Here is a 21,864-nt window from a genome sequence, read left to right as displayed (position 1 = left end):
CACCCTCATTCCGACCACGCAGGAGTCCATAAAGCCCCCACGGCTGCGGCACCCATCACCCCCACACCACCACCTCACCGCACCCACGCATGTCGGACGCGGAAGGCCTTGTGGACCTGTTCGGCGGTGTCGAAGAGGCACCGGAGTACCCGCTGCAGACGCTCCTCATTAGCCGCCAGGCACTCGCCGAGGAGGGGACGACGTGCGACGGCTTCAGCCCTCTCCTGGACTGCTTTGACAACGTAACGTCTGCGGCGACGGCGGAGGAGGACACGGCGCGGCTACGCCAGCGCCTCGTGCGCCTCGCGCCACCGCCGCTGGTGGTTCGCTTCCGTGAACGGCGACACAGCCTGTGGGGGCACAAACTCTGGAATGCGGCCAAGTATCTCGTAAAGCGCATGGATGCGCGCATGATCGACGTGCGTGGCAAGTCTGTCATCGAGCTTGGTGCCGGCCTCGGCGTTCCGACACTGGCAGCGTACAAGAACGGCGCGCGGCTGTGCGTCATGACTGACTACCCTGACACGGACCTACTCGACATCCTCACGCTGAACTCGGAGACAAACTGCGCCCCTGGCGACATGGACGCTGACGTGAAGCGCGAAATGGAGGAGCAAGCCCGGCAGCAGCTCGCCAACGGTGGCGACCTCGACAGCGTCTCGGCTGATGAGCTGGAAGCCGCCATGAGAACCCGCTGCTACGTGGAGCCCCTTCTCTGGGGCAAGAAGGAAGACATTGCGAAAGTGATGCAGTACACCACCGGCTGCGCTGGCTACGACATCGTCATCCTATCCGACATCATCTTCAACCACGTCTGCAACGATGACCTCGCCGACACGCTCGCCATGCTCCTGGCCAAGAATCCACACGCGGCCGGCTACTGCGTCTTCTCCCACCACCGCGCGTATAAGCAGCTGCACGACTTCGAGTTCTTTGACAAGTGTGTGCGCCGCGGACTGCGGTATGAGCACCTGGACGAGGAGGACTACCCGATGATGTTCCCGGAGGATCGCGGGCCGGAGTCCGTGCGGCAGCCGGTGAAGTGCTACAAGATCACCCGTCGCTACGACGCCGCCGGCTGCGGCCTGGACACGAGCCTGTGCTTTGACGTGGTGCTGCAGGGGACGGGGATGGTGCAGTCGATCCTGTCAGCCGCTTTGGCGCGACACGGGCTGAAGGTGCTGCACTGCGATGGTGCGGATTACTATGCGGCCGCCATGGCCACCTTCGACCACGCTGCGTTTCTCCAGTACTTGCGCCAGCCATCGCCGTCGTCGTCTTCGTTCAGCGCGTCGAACATCTTCATCAACCGCATCGTCGATGATGTGCCAGAGGCACGCCGCCGCCGCTACCTCTTCGACGTGCTCCCGATGTGCTACATGGCGCGTGGTCCGCTGCTGAGCCACCTCGTCTCCTCTGGCATGGGCCGGTCGCTGGAGTGCCAGCACGTGCACCGCTTCCTCTTCCTGCAGCACCCGACAACAACAACCGGCGCTGGCTCGGCGGCGGCGACGACGACTGCGATGGAGGTTCCGCTGACGCGGGCAAGCGTCTTCCACAACACCACCATCGGGCTCTTTGACAAGCGTCGCATGATGCGTTTCGTGAAAGATGTCGAGGCATCCGTCGCGGAGCAGCTGCACGCCAAGGCCGCGAACCCGGCCGACGACCCGTCCGTCGCGAACACGTCCGTAGCCGCCGAAGCGGCTGTGGCCAAGGCAGCGGCCATCTTCAGCCGCGAGGCGCAGGCTAATTCGAAGGTCACCTTGACAGGGCTTTTGCAGAGCAAGTACGAACTCTCCGGCACCGTCCTCGACGTCGTCTCGCTCATGGGCATGGTGGATGTTCTGCCCGCGACGAGCAGCACAAGCGTGGTCTGCGGCCAGGGGGCTGCGGAGGCGCCGCCTCTTGTTCGGTCGGTGGACATGGTGCGCGATCTTCTTCTCTCCACCGGTGCCTTCGATGGCAAGTCTCCTTACCTCACCATGTCGTATGGAGGCTCCGAGGTGGCGCAGAACATGTGCCGCGTCTCCGCCGTCTGGGGCGGCATCTTTGTGCTACGCCGCAGCCTCCGCGGCGTCGCCATTGACGAAGGGAAAGAGACGCAGTTCGCCGTACTGAGCAATGGGCAGTGGGTGCCCGCCAAGGTCATCGTCACCCCAGCGGAGCTCGCCGCAGCAAACTATCTGAGCTACGGGGTGAACGACTGGTACTACGACTTTCTCAAGGAGCAGGAGCAGGGCCGGACGCCGCTCATCCCGCTGCCGGCGGGGCAGACCAAAACGAGCGACAAGGGCGCGGCTGACGATCCTGCGACTGCGTCGACATCCCCTGCAGCGGTGGTCCGCTTCAGCCGAGTCGTGTTGGCGACTAAGACCGCATCGCTCTTCTCGCTGGCAGCCATGCAGGCCGCCGGCGTGATTGAGGTGGATGACGCGCGCGACTACACGGCCGCTGCGCCGATCATCACGGCCCTCGCGAGGGAGCCACAGACGCGAGCGGTGGTGTGGGTCATGCAGCAGTCGTTCGCGTCCGACCAGGCACCGGCGCGCTTCTCCGCAAGCGACGCCGACGGTGGTGCCGCGTGTGACCCGTGTGTAGTGCACTTCACGGCCGACGCAACGCAGCTCTCGCAGGAGCAGCTGCATGAGTACGTCATGCACTACTACACATCCACCGCGAAGGCGGGAAAGCCGTACTGCGTCCCCTACGACGACATCGTTCTGGCGGCTGCCTTCACCGTGGACAGCCGCGAGGTGGCTCGGCGCGGCGTCGTGCCGCATCCGGTGGAGCTGCCGAGCGAAACACGCTGGACGCATCCGTACGGTTGGGAGGAGTCCATGAAGCTGCGGAGCGCCTACGAGAACGACCGCGAACATCTCCTGCACCACGGGAGGGCGGGAGAAGATGCTACGCCATCGACTGTCGAGCCCACGCCGGTGTGCTCGGCGGCGGCGCGGGCGGCTGACCTCTGCCGCAGTTCTGAGAACTTTCACCTTGTGGAGGTGCCGACACTGCTGCCGAACCTTATGTACGATGGGCATTATGTGCAGGCGGCTGAGAGGGCGTACAAGCGGGTGCTTGATGCCCTTGGCCTGCCGACAGCCGCCACGGCAACGTCCGCAGCGGGAGCGGAGGGCGACGATGAAGCAGCACAGGCGTACGCCTTCTTGAAGCCGCTCCCGCACTAGCAGTGGCAGACTCGAAGGAAGAGAGCAGTGCAGAAGCTCCCCTTCTGTGTGTCCCCGCGCCAGTACGACGTCGAAGGTGGCTAGCTCAAGCTGGGACGCGACCTCTGCCTGAACCCCTTCCCTCCCTTGCCCCCCCCGGGGGGCTCCTGTGTCTAACGCGCTAACTACATAAGCGGTACCGCGTTACCGTGCGCACATGGACACGTGTGTACGGTCTGACACACGCGCGGGACGACAGCGCGGTGAGAATTCGAAGCGGCGCAAAGCCCACGCTATGCATGCCCGTAACCGATGAAGACGAAAAACGACTGAGGAGAGCGGAGGACGGAGGGCACTCCATGACTCGGCGAATGGCGCCCTTTGAGGTACGAGATGGAGAGACGCATGTGAGGCGCGTCGAGAGGTCCATCTGGGCTCGCCACTCCCTGCACCTCTGTCGGTGATGTTCTCTCTCTCTCTCTCTCTCCCTCCACACCCCCTGGCGGCGTGCAGAAGAAGCAACGCACGAGGTAGGAGATGACTCCATGGAAGTAGACGTCGATGAAGCGGTGCTTCGACGCCTCGCTCGCTCGCCCTCTCCATGACTCTCGCATGCATCCCTGCTGCTTCCCCACCCACCCATGCACACACGCACACACACACACACACAGCACAGCACCTGATCAGTGAAAGAGAGCCAAGGCAGCGGTGCGCAGAACCTTCTCACACACACACACAAAACAGGAAGGCTTGAGGCACGGGGGTAAAAAAAGATGATGACGGATCGCGCCTTGGGCACGCTGTTGCTGGCGTGCAACTCGAGCTTCTTCATCTACTACGTTCTTTGGATTGGTGTAATGCCGTTTGTGGACGAGTCGCACTTCACGCAAGCACTCTTTCTCCCCCGCGAATACGGTCTGCTCCTCGCGGCGCTCATCATGACGACCGCTATCGGGGTCGGCATGTTCGTCGGATCTCTTCACACCATCTGGCGGACTGGCTACGTGCCGCCGTCGTCGTCAAGAACGTCGATGGGGACCGAGGCAACCCTATTAGCGTCAGAAGCGACCACAGATAGAGTGGCGCCAGATGTCGCCATGGCGGCCAAGTGAAGCGCGGCTGGGGTAAGCGGTGTTGCTTGTGTTTTGCTTCAGAGCGGAAGCAAGGGTAGACAGACCCTCCCTCCCTCCCTGTACGAGAACAGACATCGGGCCGCATCTGTCGGTGTTCACCGCTTTTTGTTCGATGCCGACGTGTGCCCGTCGCTTGCGCCGCGCTGTAATCAGCGCAGCGCTGCCCACGCACAGAGTAAGGCAGCGGAAGGTCGAGGGAAGGGGGGGGGAGGGGCGACTGTGGCGTGATGGCGCGGCACACGGCGTCGCTCTCGAGAACGAAAGCATGACAACAGCAAGAATGTGTACTGCGTCGAGTGTTTTCCCGCTCGTGTTGGTGCTGTGCACAAATCTGCTTGGGGACGCGAGAGGGTGTAGCAGCGTTCGCGCCGTTGGAGGGGGGGTCATGCTGTTTTCGTCGCCCCCGCCACCTCTTTTACACCTCTGCCATCTCCCCAATCCCGCCGCCACCTTCCTTCCTTGGCATCGTCACCACCACGACTCCTCTCCTCACCCGCTCGCTCGATTTCTGTATACACTTTCCGCCTCGCCAAGAAGCTTACCCGCGCCCACCCCACCCCACCCCACCCCCACGCGCACACACTTGCTTGTGAGTCGTCATTGTCGTTGTCTGCGAAGGGAGAGGGAAGGGAACGCACGAGACGCGGCGCCAAGTTGCCGTGGACATCCACTGAGAGCACACGAATCGCACAAAGCTCGAAAACGGAAGCTCCCATCAGCGGATTCGAGGGCAGCGCCATTAACGAGTGTTCCTGTGTTGCTGTCGTCTCTGTCGCTTCTCCCTCCCAAACCCCCACCTCCAGCGCCCTTTTTCTTTGCCTCTCGCCGCTTGCTCGTGTATGCAATCAATGTCTCGTGAGCTGACCACGACGACGGCAACGCCCTCGTCACTGTCTCCGGCGGAGCACCGTCGCGGCGGTGGTGAGAGGCTGCCACTGGGCAAGCTGCTGGATCCGCTTCGCTGGTACTGGAAGTGGGTGCGTGCGAATCCGGAGGGCGCTTCAAGCCTGGAGCAGTTCTCGCGTACCCTCACCATGCTGTGGTCTGACCCGACGAACCTGATCACCTCGGAAGCATGCTTTACACTGTGCAAGCTGCACACCTTCTCCAACTTCGCCATCATCTCCTCGGGCGGTCGCCGGACGAGCAGAACCGAGCTGCTGTCCCTCGTGCTGCGCGGCATCCAAGAGGTGGAGTGCCTGATGGAGCTGATCCACCGCAAGTACGCCGGCCACCGTCGCACGTGGAATGCGCTGCTCCTGCTAGAAGCAGTCAAGTGCACGCTGAAGGCGTGCGTGCACCGTCAGCTCTTCCTTGTGCCATGGCTATGGGAGTCAATGAAGGTGTCGCTGCGCCGTGCCCTGCGCCACATGACCACCCTCACGCCGCGCCGTCGTGTGCGCGGCGGCGGCAACGGCGGTGTCGCCTCCGGCTCTGGCGGCAGCGGTGCTGGCAGCTTTGCCGCATGGGCCGCTGGCACTGGCGTTGTCGGAAACTACGCCGGTCCTCTCACGCAGGTGGACTATAGCGGCGGCAGCGGCGGCCTGTGCGGCGAGGTCGTGGGGCCGCACAACACGCGCCTCGTCATCCCGCGGGTCGCCTCTGACCGGCGCCACGAGCACCGCTACGTGTACAGGGCGGGTGCCAGCTGCGCCGCCGACGATGGAGAGGAGCACGTCACCTTCGCGCAGGAGGGGGACGTGGACGAGGAACTGGAGGAGGCGGAGGCAATTGGGTTCACGTGGGTCGACGTGCTTGGCATGATCCTGGACACGTACCTTCTCCTGCGCCCTCTCCTCCTCGTAGCGATGGCGCGGCACGCATTCCTGGCGCTACCAGAGGAAACCACCAACTCGATCGCTGTGCTGCCACCGCCTGTGTCGAAGGAGGAAATGGCGGCAGCAGCCGAGGCGGCCTCCAAGGCTGCGGAAGAGGCGAAGAAGACAGGGACGCCGGTGAAGCCGACGCCGGGGCCCGACCCACTCGCGGCGCTCCACAAGGCAGTGGCCGCCGCACCGCAGCAGACATTGCTGGGCAGCTGGCGCGTGTGGGCTGGCGTGACGGGGTGCGACTTCCTTGTCGCTCTGCTCGCCCGCCTCGTGCGCCACCACCGCGTGCCCGTGGTGTACATCAAGGGCAGCGCCGAGAGCGACGACGGCGGCATGCCGGTGGCCTTCCTGGAGGGCGGTGAGGCGGCGACGATACAGGGAGGCGGCGCCGACGCGGCAGACGGCTTCGCCGCCAGTTCGACAGCCGTAACCGGTGCAGCCGATTCGCGCGCCATCGGTGCAACTATGGAGCCCCCAGTGGTCTCGCGCGATCACATGCGGGTACAGCAGGCACTGCGCAATGCCCTCTACAACGTCATGCGCGACCCCTTCTTTACGGCGGTGCTGAAGCAGCTCGTCTACCATTACTTCATCCGCGGCTTCGTCAGCCGCGTCCCTCTTCTCGGCACGTGCATCTCGTTCTACGTCACCCACTACCTGTCGATGCAGTACTACAGCTTCCTGTACACCCTGCGGCAGTAGGCTGGCGCGAGGGCGGGCGCGGACGGATAACAAGAATGCCGTTCACAGATGCCCCTTCTCGCGGCGCCACTACGACCATCAGCACGCCAGCCGAGCAGGGCGGCAATGAGTGGACAGTGTGTAGGAGGGCGGGATGGGATGCGCGATCCGGGCATGCGGGGGAGGCCACAAGAGAATAAAAGAAGGCATGGCAATGGCCGGACACACAACAGAGAAGCGGAGAACCGAGCAACGGCGGAATGCACACTCCGTTGGTGTCCGCCCGTGTGCGCAGCTCTCCCTCGTGTGTGTGTGTGCGTGTGTATGCGCGCGCGCATGCTTATTGAGTCGTTTTCAAGTCACGGAATTATCAAGAGCACAGAGTAGCAAGAGAAAGGTGCGCCGAGGTGGGTGCGGAGGCGAGGAGAGCGAAGGCCTCGACCAGCGTCCGAGTGTCCTGCCTTTCTGCTCGCTGCACTTCTTATTTGTGTCGACGCGTGCATCTGCACAGTGCCTGCTTGCCGTTCGGCCCTTTCCCCTCTCACACACACGCACACACTCTCTCTCCTTCGGCTCGTCTCTCTCGCGCACGGAGCTGTGAACTGTAGCGTTGCGAATACGGGGAGAGTGGGGGAGGGAAGGAGGAGGGAGATTCAGATGGATGTGAGAAGCGGGCCAAATCGCTGCGGATGACGTCTACATGTCGGTCCGTCAGTAAAGCGGCGCTGCCCAAGAGCATCGGCCACCCCACACCAAGTGCCTTCTTTTCCATGTGGCGTCGGTGTCATCCACATTTTATGTACCTCGGTGCGCTTGCGTCTCCTCAGCACTGATCGCTCTCTCTCTCTCCCCCTCTCTCTTCTCTGTTCATCTACCCCCTTTTCTCCTCCTGCTCGCCGACGCATCGGCACACGCACGCACATCGGGCCCATACACCTGCGGCAGCTAAATCGTTTACAAAGATCCCCATCTACCTCCCCCTCACCCCCACCCCTTTTCCATCCACCACCGGTCACCCCCCTCGACCACCGTCGTCTGTCGCGGGCTGCCCCAAACCCCCGTCAGCCAGGGTTGGAGACCACGTACCCGGCGGAAGAAACGGGCGGACGAGGGGACGTACCTCAAAAGCGCGTCTCGTGCACACACACACACGTTCACACACAGACACACATCGATCTATAGGAGGAGACCAGCGCACCAACGGAAAATAAAAAACGCGCGCACGCTCTCGTAGTTGCTGCCGTCTGTTGTCATCTTCGCTTGAGGGGGCGGGGGGTGTCAACGCTAAAGGTGCTGGAAGCGCCCCCAGCTCAGCGGTGAGGTGCCACGCCACCACCTCTCTCTCCCTCCTGTAACCCCCTAACCAACCGCCGCGAAAGCCCCACCACCTTCTTCGTCAATCATGTCGAGTGGGCACTACTCTTCTTCTAAGACGTGCAGCGACGGCAGTGGCACGCCGGCGAGCGGGTCATCCACGTTGCCTCCCACGCCACCGCTACCGCCGTCGTCCTCATCCTTGCCGCAGCTGACCTCCGCGGAGCTCGCCGAGTTGCCGCCGGTGCCGATGTCATCGTCGTCGTCGTGTCCCACCCCCTCACCATCCCCTGCGGCCAGCGAGTCGCAGCACGGATCTGTCGGCGTCGACCGCGCGGGCAACCAGGAGAGCTCCAAGAGTGACTTGAGCAGTCCCTACTGGGAAGAAGCGGAGGAGGAGCTGGACAATGACATCGAGCACCACAGCGGCAACGGTGGCAGCGAGAGTGACGGGACGACTGCACGTGGCGCCTCTGGTGAGCCGGTGGATGCTCCGCTGATGGTTCCCGATTGGCTGCCGGACCCGCCGTCATCGTCGTTGGCATCGGTGTCGGCGTCGCAGCGCACGGGCCAGGAAGGCGTCCAGCAGCGTGCCGCCTCCACTATTCCGGACTCAGAGCACAGTAGTCAAGGCGAAAACGTGCCGGTGGACACGGCAGTGCTGCACGGGTGTGCAGACGGTGCAGATAGCAGTACTGCTGCCTTCAGTGACGCTGACGAACCGGGTGTAGTGCGCGATTATCGCGAAGCGGTGGTGAGAGACGCTGCTGTCACGGAAAACTATAATGAAGAAGAGTGGCGCCAAGGCGGTCGCGAAGAAGCTGACGACGTCTCTGACGCAACAGTCGCGGCCCGCGCCGCCTCCATCACGTCTGATGTGGTTGCAGAGAGCGTCTGGGCATCTGAGGAGCGCGCCAGCGCCGCCTTGCAGCAGTTCAGCACCTCCCTGCACTCGAAGCTGGTCGAGCGGCTCATCGACGACGCGGTCGTGGCAGTGGAGCGCACGCTGCAGGACACGGTGCGGCAGCATGAGTCGCGCGTGCGAGCCCTGATGGCGCAGAATAGGCTACTGGACCGCCAGCTGGCCGGCCAGACGGTGCAGATGCAGTCGATTCGGAAGGACCTGGAAGACTCGATCCTGCGCGACTTACAACGTGTACTGCGCGTTGATCTGCGGAAGGCCTTCCGGTCGGCTAGCACCGACCGCTCTAATGGCAAGGAGCTCTCCGCGGAGTCCACGACTCTGCCGTCACCGTCCTTGGGGTGCCGTCCCTCGTCCGACGCGCACTCCCCCAGCGCGGAAGATGACGTGGCTGACAGCATCCGCATGCAGCGGCGATCGAGTGAGGGGTCGGTGCCTTCGACGTATGGGGTCGACGACAGTGCACAGCCATCTGTGGAAGAGCTCTTCGCCGCGTACGTCAACCAGCGCGGCACCCTCGAGCTGCTTCAGAAGGAACGCGCGCAGTGGTGGGAGAGCACGGCCGTCTTGCGAGACAGGCTGTTCGCCGCCACGCGTGAAGTTGTCCAGCTGCGGCAGGAAGTGGAGCGGCTTCAGACGACAACAGTAGATGTGGCAGAGCACTACGCCGTGGTGCAGGCAAGAGGGGAGGCAGAGCATCAGTGTGCCCTTATGCGACTGCAACTCACCAAGCACATCGAAGAGGCAGAGATGATGGAAGGGCTTGTGGAGAGGCGTGAGTTGGCGCAGTCGCGACCCCCTGACGCCGCAGAGAGCAACGCGGGACAAGCAGCTTCGACGGGAGCTGTCACCGCCACTGCAACAGCAGCAGCAGCAGCAGCAGCAGCAATGAACAAGGAGCTGCTTCGAAAGGGTCCGCAGTGGGACATCGCGTTGCGTGAGCTGGAGGAGCAGGCCACCATTGCGGCCAACAGTCACCAGCTGCGTGAGCAACTCGCCAAAGCCGAGGAGGAGCTGCGGTCCTTGCAGAAAGACAGAGACGCGAGCGTCGCCTACGCGGCGGAGTTGAAGAAAGAAGGTGACGTGCTGCGGGCAGACTTGCAGTCGATGGTCTACCGCAACAGCGTGCTCTCCCAGCAAGTTGCGTCGCTGCTTGTCAAGGTCGAGAACACATGCCGCGCCAACCGGCAGCTGCAGGCCATGCAGGCCGCATCGCCTCCGCTGCAGCAGCAGCAGGGGCCGCTCGACCAATTAGGCGCAAGGAAGGCCAAGCGGTCTGTGTGTGCGCCCACCTCGTCGCGATCGTCATCCTCAACCTGCCCGGTGCCGTCCAACGAGCTGCTTTCGACTTTACCGTCGCAGGCGGAGAGGCGCAGCGCGTGGCTGAGCGTGATGTGGCCGTTGTCGACGTCCGGCGGCAGCGATGCGGCAGCTGAGAATCGACTCAATACAGCAGTGCTCTACGACCGGCAGAAACATCGGCAGCCGCCACTGTCGCCCCTCGCATCTGCGGACGCCTCAAAGATGTCCTCGCCGACGGAAGTGGAGGAGGGCGTGCAGCAGCGACTGAACACCTACGCCGCATCACGCTTGGTGGCACCACAGCTGGACAGCGGCGCCTCCCTGCAGCCTCCACGTCGACCGCGGCACGTCACGCTGCGGCAGCTCGGCAGCGCCACGCTCGAGGTCGACCGCGTGTGCAGTCCGCATCTGCCGGCCAGTGATCAGCTCAGCGGGTACGCGCTCGGACGTCCGTCGACGTTCTCAACAGTCGATGTCGCGCGCGGGACGGTGACGCGCCAGGTGGGATCGGAGGAGGTGACGGTTCTGCCCACCGGAGCAGCTGCCTCGTCCGCACACGGGTCGCCATCACCAGCCGCGCCGGACGACAGCAGAGCCGGTGACGTAGACGTGTGGACATCAGCAGCGGCGGCGTCGCCATCGACGCGGCGCGTGCACAACACAGACGACGTGAGTCGCGACCCGAACCTGCTACGTCTTCTGGACACCCTAGACAAGAACGAGAGCCTCGATCGATTCAGCGTGAACTCTGTCGCCGAGCTGGTTTTGCGGAACCAGGAGCTGGTAAAGCAGCTGTACGAGGCGACGCAGCGCGCCGAAGCGGCGGAGCGGCGGCGGCAGCAGCAAGGGGGTGTCTCTGCCTCCCAGTTGGATGAGAAGGGGCCATCGCTCGGGGTCACGGCTGCCTCTGCCCGCGACCCACCCGCGCCACTAGGCAGTGGCATTGATGCCAACTTTAACGCGGTGCCGGAAACGCTCACTTCCACCACTGCAGAACTGCTTCTGCGGGAGGGTGATCCGAACTCGCGCAAGCGCCCCCGTGATGGTGACGACGACGATAGGAGCCAAGAGCGAGGGGATGCCGAGGGCGGCCGCCACGTCAGTGGCGGTCAAGGCGAGAATAAGGCGTCACATCAGCAGGTCACCGACGGTGCAGGAGCAGACTCCGCTGCTGCTGTTGTTGCAGTGACGGAGTCGTGGTTCACCAAGGACGCTAGCGACGCGGTTGCCAGCATGATTGATGCGATGGTGCGTCGGCGTGATGTGCGGCTCACGTCTGCCGACACGGAGGTGTCGCGAGCGCTGCTCCAGGCGCTGGCGGCGCGGCGCGCCACAGACAGCGCGGTGCAGCAGGCACGCACGAATGGCGACGGCGTTCCAGGTACGGACCTGACCGCGGAGATTTCGCCCGAGACAGACTCATTTTCTGTGGGCGTCTCCTCGCGAGCGTTGTCTTCGTGTCTGCACAGCCTCGCGCACCTTTGTCTAGAGCAGTCTTCCGCGCTGGTGGAGTTGGCACGGAAGGCCGAGCATCAGAACCAAGAGATGCAGACAGCCGTCAAGAACACATGGACAGAGGTGCAGCAGGTGCTTCTCGCTGCGCTGCAGACCTCGCGCGCTGCGCTTGCCTCGTCCACCTCGGCCTCTGACAGCAGCGCGGCCACTAGCGCTCCTCGTCTCTCGCGTCAGCGCGTGCGGCGAGAGGGAGGTGCGGTGGACCGCAGCTGTGTCGTGGGCAACGAAGGTGGCGCGCAACGAGACGGCCGCCACGAGTTCCGCCCCGAGGAACAGGTTGCACTCCTCCATCAGCTCCGCACGCTGCTGCACACGGCTGCCAAAAAGGACGAGACTCTCCTGCGCGTCTACCAGGCTGCGCAGGCACGCAAAGATGCGCGGCAGCACCAGGAGAAGGAGCGTGTGGCGCGCCTGCTGCTGAAACTGGAGCGGAAGCGGCGCATCATCAAGGCCTTGCAGCATCGGCACGCGAACATGAGCGTGGTGGCCGCTGTTGGTGCCGACCCCAGCGCACGTGGGCTCAGCCACCCCTCCCCGCTCGACTGCGAAAACTTGCAGGGTACCGTGGCGGCCGGCTTTCGCCTTTCCCCGCAGCCGGGCTCGCCCGCCCGACGTACGCCGCCGATGCCGCCGATGGTGTTGCCCGCTGCCAGCACAACCGACGCTGATGACGAGCGCCGTGGCGACGACGACTGCAACCGGGCCAGTAGCGTGGATAGTGGCAGCAGCCACCCCCACCGCAGCTACCGCGATCAACACGGCCGCGATGACGATGACGGTGACAGCGACGACGAGCTTGACGACGAGATCCTGACACTAGACATCTTCCGCGAGCTTCAGCAGCAGCTGGCCCTGAGCCAAGCGAACCATCAAGCCGCGCAGGAAGAGCTCGACGCGGAGAAGACGAAGCACGCAGCGCTGCTGGAGCGCATGTGGGTGCTGGAGGCGGCTCGCGATGACGCTGTAGCCGTGGCCGATCGTCTGGAGAAGCGCGTGAGTGAAATGCTCACTCGGGAAGAGTACCAGGCGGCAGTAGCCGAGCTGGAGGTGGCCGCTGCCTCCCTCATGGAACTGAATACGGAGCTGAGCAACGCCAAGGCGGCGCACCTCGAGTCGCAGGAGCAGGCGGAGGATCTCAAGCGCCAGCTGGAGGCCCAGCAGCGGGAGGCCCAGCGGCAGCACCTGAAGATGGAGGATGCGATGCGTAGGCGTGAGCAGCGCCTGCTTAGCGAGGAGGACCGCGTCCGACAGCTGCATGAGCAACTGAAAGATTTGAAGCAGTACGCGGCAGACCTCGAAAAATCTATCGCGCTCGCGCGGAGAGAGGTGGGCGATCAGCAAGAGTTAGTCCGTCTCAGGGACTCCACAATCGAGGAGCTCAAGGCGCAGATGCTAATGCGTGACGACGTGCAGGAGCTACTCTGTCGGCTCTACCCCGACCACAGTGTGCTGCACGCGAATGCGCAGCTTGTACGCGGTTTGTCGGAGACCACGGCGCGCCTGCAACTGGAGCTGGCAGAGACGCGGCAGGACCTTGCTCACGTGCGCGAAGAGCTGCAGCAGCGGGAGCTCACCGCGCGGGAGGCGGTGCAGGACCGCCAAGCGGCAGAGGTGCGCCTGCAGGACGCACTCGCACGACTCGCAGTACTGCAAGAGCCCGACGATGGCGGCGATGCGGTGCAGCGCAGCCTGGGAGAGACGGTCGCCACGCGTGGCACGACGCACCCGCAGACTGCGGATGCCGCGTCCCGTATGGCGGCGCTCTTTAACGTCGACGAAGCCTCCCTCACCGCCCTGCGCCAGCGTGTGCGCTACCTCAACGCGTGCGTCGAGGCGCAGGCAAAGGACATCGCCGTCCTGCGCTCCGCCGAGTCCTCGTGGAAGCAACGCGAGATCGATCTGCGCAAGCAGCTGGAAGTGATGAGCGCGGACCCGGTGAGCCTGACGGCGCGCCGATACGGTCTCTCCGCCTGCTTGAGCTTCGAGGCGCAGCTGGACGAGATGCAGGCTCGACAGGACGCCCTTGAGAGCTCAAGAGTGCAGCTCCAGGAAGAGAAGGACGCTATCGCTGTCACAGTTCAGGAACACGCGAAGGCCGCCGCTGTAGCGCAAGGTGCCGCGGATGCGGCACAGGCGGTGGTGGAGCGCACCAAGGCGCAGCTGACGTCCGCCACGGAGACGTGTGCTGCGCTAAGCTCGGCCATCGCACGGCTGGAAAGCGAGCGGGACGAGGAGTCATCGAAGCGCGTAGATGTCGAGCGGCGGTACAAGCAGGTGCTATCGGAGCTGGCGGACACGAAGCGCGGCCTCAGCGCAGTGCAGGAGTCCTTGGAAGCTACCAGGACGCAGCGGGACCACTTCTGGAAGGACAACAACCTTCTCATCAGCAAGATGGAGGAGCTGGAAAAGGCACTGCTGCAGTCCGACGCCGAGAAGCGCGCGGCCCGGGAGGCTCTGGCACAGGGACTGTCGGCGTCGTCGGCATCTGCGTCTCGGCGGCGTCGCGGCGGCGGCGACAGTGGTGCCGTGGATCGCTATCGCGGGCAGGCATCCCTGACGCAGGACCTCAGCCTTTCCTCGCTCTCAGCTCGGCCGTCGTGAGAGAGCGTGCAGTTGACGGTATCGGTTGCCCACACGCCTGAGAAGAGGATCTGCATACACACACACACGCATACAAATATGTGCTTTCTCTCCCTGATGCTTATGGTCGTGGTGGATGTTGGTGCCTTGGTGCATGCTGGCAGTCGCCGGCATGCGTTGTTGTGTGTGGTGGCGGTGATGTCGTGTATTGTCGCGCGCGCGTGCGTGTCGCTGTGACCACCTTTCGGCCTAATACAAAGAGCCACATGCTGAGCATGGTGAATGAAAGTGGGGAGGAGGGAGGAGGGGGGGGGGAGGGGCGCACCGCTTCTTATCCACCCCTTCTGTGACGGTGTTTATTGGGTGGGCGCGTCTGACGGCTAAGGTCTCTGAGCAACGTCGGTGACGGATAAGGAAGAGGGGGTTGATTTTGTGCCATCTCCCCAGTCGCGCGCGTGTAGTGCCGCCGCTTCGCGGCGCTGCCGTTGCCCATGACTGTCTCGTATTCATGTCTCACTCGCTGCCTATTACTCTCCTCGCCATCGGTCGCCGCTTCTCCTCCACCTCTTTCTTGTTGCTCTTGACGGTGTGTGTGTGTGTGTGTGTGCGTGCGTGCGTGCGCGCTCATGTGGGCATGTCGTGTGCTCGGCGAGGAGTGCTGCTGTATCACGCGAGTGAGACAGAGAGCAAGCACAGGAAAGCCGGGCGCCCACGCACATCCACACATATGCGCCGTCGTCTGTGCGCCCTTTAGTCGTGCTGTCACCTCTACCAGGCGCACCACACGAGCGGTATTGCAGCTTCTCTTTCTCTGTCCCTCACACATTTCTCGGTGTGGCGGCCTCCACTGACAGTGCCGCCGCTACCTCGCCCTCTTCACGCACGCGCACGCGACCCTCCCCCCCCCCGTCCGCCCGCCTCCGGGCTCCTTTTCTCACAGGTTGGTGATGTATCGCATTATGCCCGCCTTCTCCCGCTTCGCCGCTGCCCTTGTACCCCCTTCTCTCTCCTGGGCCCCAGCTCATCGATAGACGCGTCACCTCTCTCTCTCTCTCACCCCTTTCCTCCCTCTGCACGCCGCACTCAGCGTGCACACTCACACACACACACACACATCTGAGCATCCGCGTGTAGCCATGGTCGTCCTCTCCGTGTCTCCCTCAACGTCGGCACCGCCGCGCCCCTCACAAATTCCAACCCGCGTCACCGCTGCCCTCAATGCCTTCATCACCAGCGTTGGTCTGCACCCGATCGAACCCATCCAAGTGGTCGGCCTCAGCTCCGGTGAAGTCTGCTTCTAAACCGCCAAAACAGACGCCCTCTCGTGGTTTGTGGAAATGGATGCGGCGTGGGAGGCCCATATCCGGCTGGATCCCGCCACTGATGCCGCAATGCGGAGCAACAGCGGCAGCAGGGCGAATAGCGGCGGTGCCGGCACCCCACCGGTGACGCTCGCCCCGCCTGAGCATCCCTTCAACGTGATGTCTTTCAACACCGCGAGTGCCGGCTGCTCCATCGCACACTGCGGCTTCCTGCGCGGGCGTGAGGAGGATTTCCTGCGCGAGGTGGTGCAGCGACTGCAGCCGTCTTCGTCACCGTCGGCTGCGCGTCATCTTCTCTACGTCATCACGAGCGCCAACGACGTCTATGTGGTAGATGTCAAGACAGAGGTTGTTTTCCTGCACTGGGCTGGTGGCGCCTCCACCAGCGGCTGCAGCAGCTCGTCTTCTGAGGCCTCCGCCTCACCTCTGGGAGCGCAGTTCATCGTCACGCAGGCGGAGACGTACGGAGCGCTGATGTACCTGACAGTGGCACGTCGCAGTTCCGTGAAGACCGCCACCGAGCAGGCGGCGAGCCGCGGTTGCCACCTCTTCAGCGGTGGTGGTGGACCGGAGAGGAACGTGTACCAGCGCTGCAACGACCCGGCTGTCTACGTGCTCCATCTCGGTTGCACAAAGCCGCTGGCAGCATCTACTACCAAGGCATTCATCGCCGGCGGTGGCGCATACGTGATCCAGGCAGTCTCAAAAGACAAGCCGCATCCGACAAGCAAGCATAGTCGCAGCAACGCCGCATCGGCGACTGCTTCTGCAGGGGCGCTGAGCATCCGCGCCCCATCCGTTGGCGCCTCTGCTGCTACCGCTGCTGAACGAATCGGAAGTGCAGGTGTATGCCGTCGACGGCGACGGTGGGGAGGTGACCCCGAAGAAGGTGCAGCTGATCTTCTCCGCTGCCAGCGTACCCCGCGGCCGCAGCCAGTGATCGATGCCCAATTCGTTCCCTCCGCCGCTGTCCTGGTGCCGTGCCACGGCGCAGGTCACTCGTCCTCCTCATGCAAGTGGATCTGCCGTAATGTACAGATTCTTCTCGTGACCCCGACGCGACAACAACTCTTGTGTACGGCGGGCCGCCGCCGCAATGGCAGGCGTGAGCAGCGTGGACCGTTGTGACGTCATAGCCGCGGATCGTGCCTTCTACACCGCGTCGTCCATATCCGAAGCGACGTCCTCGTCCGCATTATCAGTGCCGCACGTCACATTCCTACGTACGTGGACGTGGCTGGGGTCTCCTGACAGCCTCTTCGCTCTACAGAGCGACCGGGTGCTCGTGGAGCTGTCGTGCAACAACCTCATCTCGGCCAGCACGGGTGTGCCATCAGTGCGCAGTCGCCGCCTCCTTCCGCCACGCACGGTGATGCGGCTGACCAGCTGTGGTGCCGGAGTGGACGTGGGCGGCGCAGCAGGCGCGGAGAACTGGTGGCGCACCCCATCGTCACCGGCTGAGGACCGCTCAAGTGGCTCTGTCACAGCCGCTGATGGTGGTGGTGCTGCGGGGTTGTCATGCGTGCAGTGGCCAGACGTGCTCCCGCTGTGGGGACGCAGTGCCACACTGAGCGGCGTCTTTGCCCTTCGCCTGCCGGCCAACCACAGTGAGGACCCGCACACCCTAATCTTCTCCCGTCTCACAGGGCTTGCTCGACCTCTGCCCATTGGAGGCAGCGCGGCTACGGGCGGAAGAGAGGCGGACGCTGAGGACGACACCACCGCAGGCAGTGGCGTCCTCCATCTCTCACTGTTGGCAGACACCGACACCATCAACAGTCACTGCATCTGCGTGCGTCTGTGCATAACCCCGCAGCCCTCCCTCACGTCTACATCCACTGCTGCCCGGCCGGGTCTGCCGCTCCATCAGGAGCAGGAGAGCGTGAACGTGAACGTTGCTCGGCTGCTGTGCGACTCCGCCATGCCGGCGCCGTGTCGGCTCGAGCACGGCTTCTACTTTGTCGGCAGCCGGGCCGAGAGTGCCTACGTGGACTACCCCTTCCTCATCGCCGGCCTTCTCTACCTCGAGGGCATCGTCGAGGATGCGGCGGGCAGCGAATGTGCCGACCGCGCGGCGCGCCTACGTGCTGCCATGATATGCCTGCCCGCAGACAAGCATGCGCTGTGTTTTCTGTACGAGCTAGCGCGCCGAAGCCCAGATGGTGACGGGCAGGGCAGCCTTGCTGGCGCCGCTGTCGCGCCCACCAGCGAGCTCAAGCAAGCCCTCTTGCAAGCGGTGCCGAACACGCAGGTCCAGCCACTGCCCATTCCTCAGTTCGATTTCGAGGTGTGCCAGTCGGCGTCTGCGACGCCCTCGAAGCAGCTACTGAGCTGCTCCTTCCAGCCAAGCAACGACGGCGTGGTCCCTTGTGTGTGGGGCCTGTGGGCACCACTACCAGAGGCGGCTTCAACGTCGACCACAAAGTCTGCAGCGACGGCGCCACCACCACAGCAGCAGCCGGTGCAGCTCACCATGCAGGCGTACTACGTCGCCGCGGACACACAGGAACTGCGCTGGCGGCCGCCACAGCTGGTGCATATGGACAACCTGTTACTCGCAAACCCATCCCAAGTCTTTGCCCTCAGCAGTGTCTTGACGGACACAGTAACTGGTGTCGCGTCGGCGTCCGCAGCAGCAGCAGTAACGCCGTACAAGTCCGTCGAAGACGTCCTCCTCGACGTCGGCCCCGCCGTGGTGGCGCGGTTGTTCCTGTACTACGCTGACCGCAAGGTGTTGGTACTCACCACGGTGGAGACAGTCAGTGGCGGGCACGGCGGCGCTGTCGGAGAGGATCGCCAGTGCCTCTGCCTGGTGCCGCACGCCGCAGCGGAGATGAACGGATGGAAGGCAGACAGCACTGCCGAGTCCCTGAGCTGCTCCTTGCTGACGTCCGTGCAGCTGAGCGCGGTGACGGTGAGCAACCATGATGATCCCGCGCTGCAGGTCGCAGTCGTGTCGCGCCGCTTCGGCGTGGCGTTAGCGACGTTCCCGCTGCCAGGACGCCGTGGGGTCGCACGCGTATCAGCGTCGCTGCTGCCGGCGAAAGTGAGGCTGTGCCGCCGCTGGGATGAGCTGCTGCGCGTGACGGCCGCGGTAAACATCCAGGCGGAGCAGAGCGAAGGCAGTCGGTGCGACGCCACCTCCGACGGAGGAAGTGTGCCCAGCTCTGCGCCGGCATCCCCACTGCGTGGGCGTGGTAGCGCGGCGTGCAACTCACCGCTACTGCGCCGGTATAGGGCTTGGGTGGACACGTTCGCGCATCCGGCGTTGACCTACGCCTCGGTGCCGCTAGCACTGTGGGTGTGGTCGCCGGCGTGGCCAGGGGAGAACGCGGTGAACTACGAGAACGCCACTTCGGCAGCGGCAGCAGCAAGCCCAGTGCTCCTTATCCAGCGTGGGTGTGCGCTCTACGTGCTGCACGTCAGTGGTGCTGCCGTGCAGATGTGCGCCTCCCTGCTGCACGGCGCGCCCTTGCAAGTGATTCCACGCGCATCTCCGACATCGGTGGGCGGCACGGGCGAACTCCACCTCCAGTACGGCAACTATCTCTGTCTCGTTGCGCACAACCAACTGCTGCGGCAGCTACAGCTGCAGTACGCCCGGTACAGCAGCCCGCGCACGCTCCAGCAGGTGGCTACAGCATGCGAGGCGAAATGGTTCAAGAAGCTTGTGCGGCAGGCAGAGTCTAGCACCGCCGCGCGACTGCGACCGAAGGAGCGGCCACAGCTGATGGATCGGCTGCGGAGCGTCTACGCCCCAGTCGCGAGTGAGCTCGCCTACGAGTCTCCCTCCTCCTCTTCTTCTGACGCTGCGAAGTCGATGCAGATGTGCGCGGCGCTGGAGCAGCTGACAGGCGCCGGCGCCACGCACGTTGCCGACGTGCTCGACGTTGACGTGACTCACTTGCTCCGCCTGGCGACACTCGCCCTAGCGGCGCTGGCGGCAAGTCAAGGCATTCAGCAGCTCGTCTTCGATGGAACGCTGGACGCCTCGCTTCGGCACAGCCTGCAGCGCATCACGGCCGTCCTGGCGCGTGACAGCAGTGGAGGCGACGAGAAGCACGGCAACGATGTAGCCAAGCCGAGGTCTCTGCCAGGCAGCTGGGCTGTGGCGGAGGCACTGGCTCGACTGCCGCTGGCCTGTGGAACCCGGGCGCTGTCCCAGGAAGCCGCGCACGCAGCCGCAAACGCCGGGGCGCGGTCTACTGCAGCGCGCAGACATGTACCCGACTCGTCATGGCGGTGTCGCGCGGCGGCGGTACGACGGTTGTGGTGGCTCGTGATGCGCTCCAGCTCCCTCGTGCTAGCCATGAATGAGGAGCAAGCGGTCGAGGCGCAGCGGGAGTTGAGTCGCACCCTCGACGTCATTCCTCTCAACTCTGTGCTCCTGCGGCCGATGGCAGTGACTGCGGACGCCCCACCGCCGCCAAAGTTGCATGGAGATGACCATGGCGAGGCAGAGGCAGGGGCGGTGGTGGACGCTGTGGCACAGGCACTCCTGCTGTGCCCACCGCAGCTTATACCACACGGCGTGACGCAGCTTCTGCACCAACGCGACGGCGGTGACGTCTCTGCACCCCCACCGCAGCAGCAACAACGACGTCTCCGTGCTGCCCTGGTACCAGCGCTGGAAACTCTCGGCGCTAATGGCGGCGAGGCCGGTTCTGACGGGACGTCGTCCCTCACCTCGCTCTTCTCGACTGGGTGCATGGATAGCGCGCACTGGACGCACGCGGTGTACTACACAAACCTGCTCGGTCATCCGCGTCATCTCGCGTTGCAGTGCATCAAGAGCGCCGACGCCGCCGTGGAGGGCTCTGCGGCGGCGGTGCTCGAAGTCGCCACGCAGACCGTCGCGGCTCTGCTTGGTGCCGTGGCCGATGTTCCGGCGGCGTCACGCTCGCGTATGGCGACGGCTGTGGCGCAGAGCATGAGCAAACGGCAGCAAGCGCTGCCGCGTTGCTTGGGGCCGCCTCGGAAAGCCGCCGGTCGCGGCGCTGGGGCAGCGGACGGGTCGCGGATGAAGGAGGACGTGTACTTCCTCGAGCACAGCCCAGTTGATCAGCTGCGGCACCACCTCTCCAAGGCGCATTGGCGGGACTTGTATGGCAACTTTGCCTACCCAACGCGCTACCTCTTCCGCTCTGCCGCGAGAGACAGCACAGCAAAGCCTGTAAAGTGCGCCGTCGTGGAAGCAGCACCGCCGCACTACAGTGCAGCTGATCTGCCGTATCAGCTCCTTTACAACTCGCGTATCGCGGAAGTAGTGCAGCAGACACGCGCGCCACGACCAGTGTCGGCGCGTGTTCAGTGGCCGGCAAGGACGCGTGAAGAAGGTACTCCTGACAGAGCAGCCTGTTGCCAGTAGCGGAGCCGCGGCGCCTCCTCCGGCCGTGGAACTGGTGCCCGCGCTGTTCACACCCATATCTCCGCTGCAACGCGACACGCAGCTGCACGACAGCAGTGCACAGCAGCAGCAGTCCACCACGATGTCCCTCCGCACCGCAGTTGCCAAGGAGGACGCCGCCCTGCACGAGACCGTACTTTGACGCCTTTGCGGCAGCGGACGAGGGAGAAGCCCAGGCAGAGGCTCAGCGGTAGCAGCAGCAGCAGCAGCAGCAGTTGTCCTCGAACAGCACTGGATATGGCCTGCGCAACGACCCACTTCTGCAGCAGTTCCAAGCGCGGCTCAACGCCGGAGAAGCAGAGGAGACTGTGAGCGCCTCCACCACGCTGCGGCACAAGCAGCAAGAAGAGGAGCGCCAGCGCGTACCAGGACCCTTGGCCCTCGCCCCGTCCGCGACGAGACGCGTAGCACACGGTCAAGGAGACGCCGTTGGCAACGGTATCACCACCGGCGCGACAGGGGTGGCGACCGCCTCCCCAGGCCTTTATGGTGCGGTGCCAACGCAGCAGGAGTTCTTTGGGCGGTTCGCGTCGGATGACTGACGCGTCATCTCACTCTCTTGTCTCCTCAGCGCCCATGCAGAGCGGTCGCCTGTGCGGGTGGGTGTGCATTACTGATCCGTCTGCCCTTTCGATGCGTCGCCTACTTCTTTCTTTGGTAGTGGGGCGGGGGCCTCTCGCTGCGCCTCA

At 64.1% G+C, this 21,864-nt stretch overlaps 5 protein-coding genes across 5 annotated transcripts; all 5 read left to right on the top strand.

The window, feature by feature from the left end:
* Positions 1-89: 89 nt before the first annotated feature.
* On the top strand, positions 90-3,191 carry LMJF_15_0820 (conserved hypothetical protein; the record flags this gene model as incomplete). Its single annotated transcript, XM_001681944.1, has 1 exon — positions 90-3,191. The coding sequence occupies one exon, from the start codon at positions 90-92 to the stop codon at positions 3,189-3,191; it is 3,102 nt and encodes a 1,033-aa protein (XP_001681996.1).
* A 752-nt stretch (positions 3,192-3,943) lies between these two features.
* On the top strand, positions 3,944-4,282 carry LMJF_15_0815 (conserved hypothetical protein; the record flags this gene model as incomplete). Its single annotated transcript, XM_001681943.1, has 1 exon — positions 3,944-4,282. One exon carries the CDS (start codon positions 3,944-3,946, stop codon positions 4,280-4,282), a length of 339 nt encoding a protein of 112 aa, XP_001681995.1.
* An 860-nt stretch (positions 4,283-5,142) lies between these two features.
* On the top strand, positions 5,143-6,834 carry LMJF_15_0810 (conserved hypothetical protein; the record flags this gene model as incomplete). Its single annotated transcript, XM_001681942.1, has 1 exon — positions 5,143-6,834. The coding sequence occupies one exon, from the start codon at positions 5,143-5,145 to the stop codon at positions 6,832-6,834; it is 1,692 nt and encodes a 563-aa protein (XP_001681994.1).
* Positions 6,835-8,215: 1,381 nt separating this feature from the next.
* On the top strand, positions 8,216-14,467 carry LMJF_15_0800 (conserved hypothetical protein; the record flags this gene model as incomplete). Its single annotated transcript, XM_001681941.1, has 1 exon — positions 8,216-14,467. The coding sequence occupies one exon, from the start codon at positions 8,216-8,218 to the stop codon at positions 14,465-14,467; it is 6,252 nt and encodes a 2,083-aa protein (XP_001681993.1).
* Positions 14,468-16,864: 2,397 nt separating this feature from the next.
* Positions 16,865-21,136, top strand: LMJF_15_0790 (hypothetical protein; the record flags this gene model as incomplete). The annotated part of the gene is made up of 1 exon (XM_001681940.1): positions 16,865-21,136. One exon carries the CDS (start codon positions 16,865-16,867, stop codon positions 21,134-21,136), a length of 4,272 nt encoding a protein of 1,423 aa, XP_001681992.1.
* Between the last annotated feature and the right edge of the window lie 728 nt (positions 21,137-21,864).

This window comes from Leishmania major, chromosome 15 (assembly GCF_000002725.2).
Source record: "Leishmania major strain Friedlin complete genome, chromosome 15".
Lineage (NCBI taxonomy): Eukaryota > Euglenozoa > Kinetoplastea > Trypanosomatida > Trypanosomatidae > Leishmania > Leishmania major.
The sequence above is the reverse complement of the archived record's forward strand: the minus strand, read 5'-3'. Positions and strand labels throughout refer to the sequence as shown.